This window comes from Bactrocera oleae, chromosome 6 (assembly GCF_042242935.1).
Source record: "Bactrocera oleae isolate idBacOlea1 chromosome 6, idBacOlea1, whole genome shotgun sequence".
NCBI classification, from domain to species: domain Eukaryota; kingdom Metazoa; phylum Arthropoda; class Insecta; order Diptera; family Tephritidae; genus Bactrocera; species Bactrocera oleae.
The window spans coordinates 4,280,376-4,292,056 of record NC_091540.1 but is presented as its reverse complement, the minus strand read 5'-3'; the positions used below and the strand labels follow the sequence as shown (position 1 = coordinate 4,292,056).

The 11,681-nt window shown below is 30.8% G+C and overlaps 2 protein-coding genes across 3 annotated transcripts in view; one reads left to right on the top strand and one right to left on the bottom strand.

Annotated features, from left to right (window-relative positions):
• Window positions 1-6,486: 6,486 nt before the first annotated feature.
• Window positions 6,487-9,734, bottom strand: alphaSnap (Alpha-soluble NSF attachment protein). Its single transcript, XM_014241230.3, has 6 exons — window positions 9,454-9,734; window positions 8,081-8,264; window positions 7,887-8,018; window positions 7,655-7,801; window positions 7,408-7,581; window positions 6,487-6,855 (listed from the first exon to the last, which is right to left on the bottom strand). Exons 1-6 carry the CDS (start codon window positions 9,543-9,545, stop codon window positions 6,706-6,708), a joined length of 879 nt encoding a protein of 292 aa, XP_014096705.2. The 5' UTR covers window positions 9,546-9,734; the 3' UTR covers window positions 6,487-6,705.
• A 599-nt stretch (window positions 9,735-10,333) lies between these two features.
• The window catches only part of Reck (Reversion-inducing-cysteine-rich protein with kazal motifs), a 43,800-nt gene continuing 42,452 nt past the window's right edge, over window positions 10,334-11,681 (top strand). For both annotated transcript variants that reach the window (XM_036358271.2, XM_036358270.2), the window contains exon 1: window positions 10,334-10,466. The gene's annotated coding sequence lies outside the window, so the exon portion shown is untranslated. The remainder of the gene's footprint in view (window positions 10,467-11,681) is intronic.

Genomic DNA, 11,681 nt, shown 5'->3' with positions numbered 1-11,681 from the left:
CAACTTTTTTCAAATTTGGAGTGGTTTTTAAAATTAGCAATTTTTTTTCAAATTTGCAATTTTCTCAAATTCGAATTTGTTTTTTAATATGCAACTTTTTTCAAATTTGGATTGGTTTTTAAAATTAGCAATTCTTTTTCAAATTTGCAATTTTCTCAAATTCGAATTTGTTTTCAATATGCAACTTATTTCAAATTTGAATTTTTTTCAAAATTAGCAATTTTTGTTTTGTTTTTTTCAAAACATGCACATTTTTTTCAAATTCGAATTTGATCTTCAATTTAAAATTTCTCTTTTAATTCGTGACATTGCCGTTTGTTTGTTTGTTTGTATATCATTTTTTAAATTTTGCGTAACTTTGTTTTAGGTGGCAGCGTATATCATATTTGTTGTTGTAATTTTTAACGTTTATAAACGGCTGCTATCATATTTGTTATTGTAATTTATAACGTTTATAAACGGCTGTTTGATTTGTATTTACTATTTATATATGTATATTTTTTTAAATTTATTAAATTTCTGTATTTTTAGCATTTTTAAGGGCAATTGTCAAGCGTTTGTATGTGTGTGTGTTGAGATGAGTGAAAGTTTAAATTTAAGTTATTTTGATAGTTTTCTTTTGTTAAGAGAATTAGTGTTTGAATTATAGTAAAACTTGTTTTTTTTTTAGTTGTTTGCTTAACAATTAATTATTTAATTGAATTTTATTTTATTACATTTGATTTTGTGTTTTTTGTTTTAACTTTAATTTTACTTTATCGCTTCAACTTTTGCTATATATTTAATTTAAATTTAATGCATTGTTTGCTTTATTTTTCTTAAACATTATTATTTTTGTTTTGGTTTTTTTTTTACTAATCAACAATTAATAGTTGAGATGGAAATTTCGATATTTGTGACCCTCAAAGCAAATTTAATATTATCGGGCGGCTTTAAAATGCACACCCATTTAACGCTTCTTAACGCTGTTTTTTGTTGTTGTTGTTCTTATACATCTGTTACATCGACTGCTTAAACTTCAAATGTTTCAACATTTTCACTTTTTTTTTTTTTTTGGTTTTTTATGGTTGTTTATTTCAACATTACAATTCATACAATTTTCAAAAGTAAAATACTTTGCCGTGCAATTTTTTAGTTTCACTTAAGTTTGACGGACCCTTGGCGCCTCTCATTCAAGCTGAACACCATCAATTTAAATGCCAGACATTAATCATTAATACATATTAATTAATTATTATTATTTGTTTTTGTTTTTAATATTCTTATTCAATTCAACGGCGGTGACATAAAGATTTTCGTGTTTTTTTTTGTGTTCTTCACTTCAATTTACTAAATTTTATTGCGCTACATTTTTTTTATAAATTACCATTTAATATTTCCTGATTTTTTTAGTGGTCAGTGTACGGTTAATGTTTCAACTATTTGTTCTTAACGAATTACACACAAATTTTAAGTTTGAAAATTACTGAAATTGCTGCGTTTTTTATGCATGTTGTTGTTGTTTTTATTGTTGCATAATTAATGAAATTGAAATTTAATGTATCGTTGTGAGTTATGCAATTAATTTCATTATTGCTTTTGTTGTTTTTTTGTTGTTGTTGTGTGTGTTTGCGCGCTTTGGTGCAAGTTTCAACTACTTAATTTGACAAATTTCTATATAAATTGAATTAATACATATATATATATTTATTGATTTTTTTCGTAATGTGCGCTGCACTTTTTAATGATTCAAAGTTTAGATTTTAAAGTTGCAGAGAATTGTAGAATTTTAAAAGTTTATAGTGTTGTATTTGTCTAACAATTGCCCTTTACCGCGGTGTTATGAGTTGCTATTGTGATATGAAAAAATGCAGGGTTGTGTTTTTAGAATTATTTTGGCTTTTGCAAACCAAAGCTTTTTTTTATAAACAATTACTGTTCAAATAAAGTCCAAAATGCAATTTAGACTACTTTCGAACAATATTTGCATTATTATTTTTTTTTTGAAAATCTGCTTTGGTTACAAAATGCTTATTGTACAAGTGAGTGCATGCTAGTGTTTTGAGTGAAATATTTGCTATGGTACATAAGTGAGTGTTTTATAGTGGTTTTAGTAAAATGTGAGGTTATACGCGTATTATTTAATTATATTTTAAGCCGTTTACAAAACATTAATGTTTTTTAAATTTTACTTTTTTCGCGTGACGCAAATGCACAAAAATTAAATAACTTTCAAATACATATTTTTACAAAATTATGTAAACATTAAAAATATTTAATTTCTATGCATTTGCGCATTCGTAGTTTTTTTTTATAAACTGTCCGTTATTGGTGCCCTTTTGACATTTTTGCAAATATGCATATAGTTTCGAATACGTTTGCGTGTATTTTAAGTGAAGCTAAGTCAGTATTTTTTCAAAAACTTAAGTGCTCACATAATTTGCGTTGCTGTTTGGCTTGAAATTGATTTGAGATTTTAAAAAACTTTCGCAACGCTTTTGACGCCAAAAATAAAATTTTTACTGGCAATTCGTAGGAAATCAAGCAATTTTAATTGTTAATTTCTACGAAATCATTGTTTCTGAGTTGTTTTTTAATTCTTTGAAAAATATTGCAACGGTTTTGACACGTTTTAAGCACGCCATACGCATTTTTTCAATACTAGCAGCATTTTTAGTTAAATTTTCAATGTTACCGAACTTTTAGTTATATTTTTAACGTTCTCGGAAATTAATTAAAAAGGTTTGGAAGTGGTTTGCAGTAATTGTGTCTGCTTTAAATAAAACCGCGTCATTATTTTGTCAATTAACTTGTTCGAAACCAACTTGTTTGCGCTGTTTTTTGGTTTTACGTTAAACTTTCAACAGTTTGAACACATTTTGAGCACCGAATTTGCGTTTTCGGCTGCTTAGATGCCTGCTAATTGCAACTGTATACTTTTTGAAAACATCTAAAAATGTTTCAAACGGTTTAAAACTATTTTGAACCGCATTAAGCGCTTTTTGTGTGATTTTCGAGTGACACAATGCATTTTTGAACGCTTTTTACACGTTTTCAGACGTGCATAATTTTGAAAAAGTTTCGAAACTTAAGCGTAAATCTTTTTTGTATAATTATCGAACGCTACAATGCATTTTTAAACGTTTTTAGACGTGCATAATTTTGTAAGAGTATTGAAACTAAAGCTTAAGTGCTGTTTGCACGATTTGTAGATGTCACAGTGCAATTTGGAATTTTTGAACACTTTTTAAGTAGTTTGTAACCACTATTCGTGTTATATTACGATATTTTGTATATTTTTGAAAGTGTTTTGAAACTTTAACACACATACTTAGCTGCATAATATATTTGTATTGTCCTTTGTAAGTTTTCTAGTAAGGTTAAAGTCCTTGTCGAAATGTCTTTAATTTTTATTCGTTGAATTCGCGTTTTGACTTCAATTTTTTGCCAATTATTTTTTGTTCGCTTGCTTTGACTTGCTTTTCGTTTTTTTGTTTTTTTTCGTCAATTATTTTTGAGCTCGCTTCTTTTTCTTGCTTGCTGCAAAGCTTGTTTGGCGTGTTGGTATTTTATTTCAATATTTTTTTTTTTTATATAGTTGCTCTTATCAACTGCTGTGACTTTTTTGCACGCGCCTAGCTTTAATTGCTGTTGTTCTTGTACAGCCGTTATTTGCTATGCAACTCGCTGAACAATTTCGTCATTTACATTCCCTTCCTACGCTAATGTGGTCATAGCTTTTACAATTTCGGTATTTTTGCAACGTTTCCTCGTTTCGATTCTTTTTATTACTTTGTAATTACAATAAATACTTATTTGTGTTTTGGTTTTTTTTTTTTGATTTTAAGGAATGGTTGCTTAAACATCTCTTATGTGTTATTAAATATAAGAACAATAAATCATTTTCTTCGCGGCATCAACTTTTTAATTTTTTGTTTGTTATTATAATTTATATATTTTGTTAGTATTTGCTAATAATTTTTATTAATTCACTACAGATGATTTTCTATAATTTGAGTTTGGTTTTGCTAACATTTATATGTAATCTTTATTGTTGTTGGCTTACACTGCTTTGCTTTTCAGCATTTTTTGACGTTATTATGTCATTTATGTTTTCATTTATACAAGCATTTGTATTTTTATTATATATTTTTAGTAATGGCATAAAATACATGTTAGTTTATATATATATTTCTATATATATGTGTATATAAATGTTGTTAGGTTGTTTAAATAAACTTTTGCATGTATTAGGGTTAGTTATATGCAGGCATAAATTTTAATTGAAGCATAAAATAAATTGTTGTTTTTGTTTTTTGGTATTTAATAATGATTATAGTAAACGTTTATGTTTTATTAAAAAGAAATCGACAAACAATTACGCAATGGTAATGTTCACTTTAATAAAACCAATAGGACTTTTAATAAGTCAAAGTTTACTCCCCAAGATTTTTTTTTTTTTATAAATATGCTTTTATGCGCGCTATTTTTTTTTGTGGTTAGTCAATGTGTTTACATGCATTTAAGTTCTTTAATAATAGTTTTCTGCTTTAAATCCATGCTTTTTATTGCATAGCTTTCATAGTTATATATAATATTTAAGCTTATAAGTAAAATATGTCAGTTTTTTTTAAATTAACTTATACAGCGCTCATGTCGTTGTTATTGAACGCTAGATATTTTTCTAAACTAAGTTTTGGTGCAGTATATATATATATATTTCCTTTTTTTTATAGAATCAGTGTATTCAGCTTAACTAATTTTTGGCCAGCTTACCAAGTTTACTTAAAAATAATTTCTTTTTATACATAGAAATATGCATTAATATATGTATGTTTGTTTACATAGTTTTTTTTTTTTTTAATAAACCATTACATTATTAGTAAAGTGTAAATGTAAAGGCGTACTCATACACCATAATTAATTTTACTTCACTTTTTTCTGCCTTCGTCGCTACCTTGCCACGTTTATAATATGCCTCTCATGTATTTTTTGCTTATACAAGCTTTGCAGCTATTTGTCTAACACACAGTTATTGTGTTGATTTTTGTTGTTGTTATTATGTTTTGCTTTTATAACACATTTATATATTTAACTAAACAAACCATTTACCAAGTTTTGTTTTAATGTAAGTTGCATTTAACTAAATAAATCCATTAAATGGTATGTAATGCATACATATATGGTATGTTTTTTATGCATGCATAAATATTATAGAATCTCTCATAATTTGACACAAAAAGTTACAGCTTTAAATTTTTATTTTTTCAAATAACGCGTTATAACTCTGAATTAACATTTAAAACATGTAACGAACAGCTACAATTAGTATACATATATACGTATATAACGCTATATATTTATTTGGCAACATATATATGTTTTTGAAAGTTGTTAGCCTTGAGCAAAAAGTATGCTTAAAAAAATTGTTTTTTTGTTTAATTAACAGTTTTATTAAACAAAAAAAAAAATTTTTTAAATACAATTAAACAAAAAATTAAAATAATGTTAAAAACAAAAAAAAAATATTTAAAACAAAAAAGGAATAAATAAAAACGAACAAAATATTACAAATAAATTTTATTTATTAAAAACAAAAAAAAAACCAACCACTTTATTATTATGTTATATAATAACAAATAAGCAAATTTCCACTTACAAATTAGTTAAAAAATATTATATAAAAATTATTTTTACAGCAAACAAAAACAGTTCGTGCATATAACAGATTGTTAATAAAAAATATGCCATAAACGAACACTCATTTCTATATTTTTAATAAAAAAAAACTCAATTTAGTTGTACATAACAGCACATTTCAAGCATGTTTGCATTACCATTCTTTCAATCGTCGCACCGCACTAGCCAATTAGTTCACATTTCTCCATTTTTCCGCATATTTTTGTCAGCGTTGCATGTTCGTTATTTGCTTTTCTAGTTTTCACATGCATTTTTTAGCCACATTTGCATTGCATATACGTCGTTGGTAAGAGCAGTAATTTCTCACAATTATTATATATCAATTTTATTGTTTTAGCGCACATTCTTTTCAATATTTCACTTGCTACTCGCTACTTGCAAACGCTTAGCGCAGCTGTAGCGTTTGGTAGTTATGCAAAAATTCCATTTTCCATACATTTTAAATTCTGCTAACTACATATTGTCACAAGGCAATTCTTAGTGTTAGCTATTAAACATTTTTTGTATTACACAATATGAAATTTTAAAATAAAATGTTTATTTTTGTTTTTTGGTATTAAGAAGCTTTAGTATTGCTTCCATTCCATTATGTTAATAATAGTAATAATGTTGATTATTTCTTTCCGTTATGTTATACGAAACACTAGCAATTGGTAACTGTTTGCTGTATATTGTGTTTATTTTGTTATAATTGTGTGTGTGTGTGTGTGTGGGTGTAGTGGTTCCTGTTATTGTACTGTTTGTAAAAGAATAACTGTATGTGTCTGAAATTTTGGTTATACAACTGTTGAAATAAAATAAAATCAATTTAGTTTTATTTTGTTAATTAACTAGGGTTACTTTAGTATGCTTCAAAAATAAAGTATTTATATGTATGTATAACTATTGAATATTCGACAAGTGAATGTGGAATTTAAAAAGTTACGTTTAAGTTTTATGCTTCTTTTTTATATACGTTTACTATTTTGGAATAATATTATTTTTTCTTTTTTTTTTTGTATATAATTAATAATATTAATGATAAATTTATCGTAAATCGGGATCCTCATCGGCTGCTTTCTTAATTCTAAGCAATATTGTGGTATACCACTGGTCCAGACGTGAGATGCTATCGTAATCTTTGACCGCTTCTGTGAAGCCTTCGATGTTTTGCTCTTCCAAGTGTTCGCAAAGCACCTAATACAAGCAGAAGAAAAATATGTTAATACTATCACTATATAAATAATATTTCAAGAAAAAACGTTAACTTCAGCTGCACTAATTTTATAATATCCTTCACAAATAAAAGAAAAAATTGCTTTTGATTGGTCAATTTGTATGACAGCTATATGCTATACTGGTCCGATCTGAACAATTTGTTCGGAGATTATGCCGTTGCCTTGGAAAATAAGCTGTACCAAATTTCGTTCGAAAAGTTCTTGTCAAATAAAAAACATTTCCATACAAGGAAAGGACTTGATTTTGATCGATCAGTTTGTATCGGACCGCTAGATATTGTCGGTTCCGACCAATAAACAGCTTCTTGGGTAGAGAACGACGTGTGCAAAATTTCGGGTCAATATCTTAAAAACTGAGGGGCTAATACGTGTATATACAGACAGACGGGTGTTCGTGGCAAACTAAATATACTTATATTATATGTTAGCTTCAGAGTTGCTTTATAACAATTAGCTACATGGGTTTTTTTATAACTATGCTTCAACAAAAAAAAAATTGATTTGAACACACCTTAATGAGCTTGAATTCACGCGAGTCTTGGAATGCTGGATATTGCTGTGCATATTTTTCAATAGCATGTTGAGCATTCAACAGATCCACACTCAGATGACATAATGCAGCCCGGAAGAAATACTCTTTAGCGCTATATTTGAGCAGTGAACTTTCCAGCGATGAAGCTGCCACCTAAACAGTAAAAAAGATATTGCCATATAATAAAATTAAAAAACTTTATACAAACAAATTCGCTTGAACCAACCTGCTCATATATATTTATAGCCTTTTCGTAATCCTCCAGCTGTGCGGCATATTGAGCTACCTTCAACATACACTTATTGGCTGAACTCACCGATTCCTCGCCCTTAAAGTAATCAGCAGCTTGTTCATAGTGCTGTACAGCTTTGGCCTGTGAGATTATGTTAAATAAATTAATACACATATAATGATAACAAAACGATAAGCTGTTTTGTAAAATATATTGTTTAACCTACCAGTGTTCCTGGGTCGCTCTCATACATTTCAGCAATGCTCTGGTGATGCTTTGCTGCCATGGTAAAGCGTCCCATATCGGTGTAGATGTCAATCGCCTTCAGCAGGCACGAGACAGCGCTCTCAACATCAATCTGTAAATTGTTATCAGTTTCATTAACAAAATTCTCCATTTAGTGCTTTTGTATGTACAAACCTTCTTGTAGCAATTGGAGGCATCTACATATGCCACACCGGCATCGTGACGACTAGCAGCACGTGAATGCAAGTTGGCTACCTCACAGAAGCATTCGCCAGCTTTAGCCCAATTTTTGGACATTTTGAACATATTGCCGGCGCGTTGGTAGCATTCGATGGCATCTTCAACCTTATTCGAACCACTGAAAATAAAATTATAACTTAAAATAAATTGCCGGACAAAATTATAATTAAGAAAATAATGGTGCATTTAGGAAATTCGTTAAAAACTGTGTCCTTCGTTGTAGGATGATTATGTTCCAATATAATTTTTTTTTAATTTTTACTTGTATTATTATTAACATAAATTGCTTTTCCATATCTGTCGAGTATGAGTAATGCAGTAGTAATTAAGTGGAATTGCTAAAGTTTGCGGCAAACCTGGCTTTTCAAAGAAGTTAATTTGTAATCTACGCGTAAAAATAAGACGATTTAAAAAAAAAATTAATTTTTGAGGCCTCCTTAGTTGGGGGACCTAAACTATACATTTACCGAAGTTAAAAGTCAGCATAAAGTGTTGAGTGTCATACCAGCCAATACTCCACGCTATGTTACAAAATCTTCTTATAACTAAGTATATGTCATTACATCAAAGTAGTAAAATTCACAATCACACAATCGCTCTATATATACGTAGACATTCCATTAAAGTGTCTGTATAAGCACACATCGGTTTAAAGTGCACAGATTTTTACACACATACCAGCCTATTAGGGTAAGTCCACTGACTGTAGGGTGAAAGGTGCTGCGACGTAAAGGCTATGCTTCTGCGCCACAAATTTCAGTATACACAGGACTTAGCGCACAAAAACAAGGAACTTGTATGTAGTGTGAGAAAAGTGTAGTGTAAACACCAACAAAGTGGGTGACAGACGGGGCGTTGCGTACAAAGGCATCTTGCGAAAAATCGAAATCGCGCAGGCTGACGATTACGACAACGCGCTTGCTTTCACAACCAATGAGATCAAGTATATATCTGTGACCCTTTGCAACTATCAACTGCATGGGAATGTAGGTTTTCTAATTATAATTTAAATGAAGTCATTACTGAAGCTGTTCATAGTTAGTTTTAATGATATACGAATTTTACGTTTCACTGCTTAGTCATCACTTCTTGTTTTCACACAAGTGTAAAAATCGATAATCTTGCGACACAGTACATTTTGCAATAAACACCTACATTATATATGTATGTATATAAATCACTGGCAATTTTTCTTGAACAAAGAAAATCTTTGTTTATTTATATTTCCACATAAGCAAATAGTTAATAAACGACACAATTAAGAGTTGGTGCTCCAATTGGAGCACTTTGGTGGCACACACACTCACCCAAAAAGTGAACCGAGAAAACCTTTTTGCTGCGTTAATTTCTTCTCGGCCTCAGCCATCAATTGCAGCGCTTTTTGCTCATTGTCGCCCATAATTGCAAATTTTCCACAAATTTGCAATTAATTGCAACAATTTATGATGTTAGGGAATTTTATTTGAAAGACACAAAATTTTTTCACTGCCGTTTGCGGAAATGCGTTGGAAAAAATAAAAAATCAATGACGAACAACCTACGAAGACTCAGCTGCGATAACGACGACAACGGCGACGACGACAGCGACAACGGCTAGACAGCAAAATGTCAAATCGGTGAAAAACAAATATAACGACTACGTCAGCGCCGGCAGCGATAGCGCAGTATGACAGTAGAAATATAGAGGATTTATCTAAGCGAGTTGAGGGATTTTATATGCAAAATTATAGAAACGTTATATGAGAAAATAAATAACATAATAAAGGCGTATCAAAAAATACTGTTAAACAGCAGAAGATAAAATGTTATACGTATATACATACATTATAAAAAGGGGACATTTTTTTCTAGAAATATCAGAGAATGTAGATTATTATATTATATACTCTGAAAATATCTAAAAAAAACTTTCTATTTTTTAGGGTGTATTACGACAAGGCGATTATATATAAAATATAATAATTGTATTATTTTTAATTAGTGTTAAAATGCATTTTTTAAATATTTTGTTTGTATAACCAGCAAATATTTCAATTATCTGCTAACTTCAGTTGAGCTGGCAACTCCATTTCCTTGCCTAGTTAGTGTTGCTTTGAAATTTTTTTCATACCAAACTACTTTTTATGAAAGTGTAGTATAATTTCCAAGTCTTTTGCTACATTTCTGCCCAACTGCGTATCATTTGGCTTTTATCAATCGTAATAAATGGGTGCCGTGTGCGCGTAGACGGACGGAAACGAAATGTGCGCGGGTATATAAATACTTGAAGTGCATGTTGCATACAAAATTTGGTGAAAGAGTGATCAAAACAAAAATAGAAGTAAACAAAACGAGTATATAGTTTTATAAGTTATACGTAGTATAAAAAAAAAAATTAAAAGCTTGTAGCACTTTATGTTGCAAAGAATGGTACTTCCGGAACAAAAACAACAACAAAAATTAGACAGTACGTGCGCTAACATCCTTGCTTCCGGTATCCTATTTAAATATGAGTTTACGGAAACACACATATTTACCATACAAACGAGTTGTCGATTACTTACGGTGTATCAAAGCAAAAAGCAATCGGCGCAGCGGCCCCTCTTTGATAGTTTGTCCATTTTGAGTTTTTGTTTTGTATCCTTTTTTCTTAAACTACACTCAACGTTTGCGCGCGAATATAAACGGGACTTTGATATAATGTCCCCTCACGACTGTTTGCTATTAACAGCATACATTCATACATACATAATTAATGCGCTGACGAGTAATCGTTACCCCAACACGCTGTACTGACGTCTTACACAAAGACCACTACCCGCCTGCGCGCCTGCCACAAAACCTTTGTGTGCTCTATTTTACCTTGTACGTACATTTTGTTTACCATTACGCCGGAAGTCTACCCTCCGCAGAGCATTGAGTGACAGTGTACGACTGATGTAATAGTGAAATAGCTTAACAAGAGTGATAATATGAGTTGATTGGGGTTGGGGGTGGTGGCAACTACTCCAATTCGCGCGATGATGCGCCAAAGGTAGTGATGGCGTTGGCGTTAATGTTTAGTGGCTGCTGCCCCATTCTGAAGTAGCGGATGACGTCGGCAACATCACAGAGGATTTCTTTGCTTTGCTTGTTTTATCTGTCAACGAGTTGTGCGCCGTGCCGCGCGGCACCGCTGTAATCCTTTGAAAAGCGGGTCTGTGGTACGCGCTTGGCTTGTGTCTCGTGCGGTGTCCTTAAAAGTGTGCCTTTGTTGTACTACATACAAATATATATATTTATTTGCTGAGAGTGAGAGACACAATAGCTGCTAGTGTATGCGTGTGTGTGTGCACAGCATGTTTGCGCGCCTCAAAGTGTGCTATACAAACGTGCGCGCGTCTCAACAAAAACGGCTACACTTTGTCAGCGCGCTGTGCCGCTATTTGCATCTCCATGCAGCTGTATTTTTTACCGTCATTATCCTCGTGCATATGCATGCATATAGTTGTTGTATATTGTCCCCCTACTTCTTGCGTGCTCACCGCTGAGTGCAATTTAGAAACATCAAAGTATG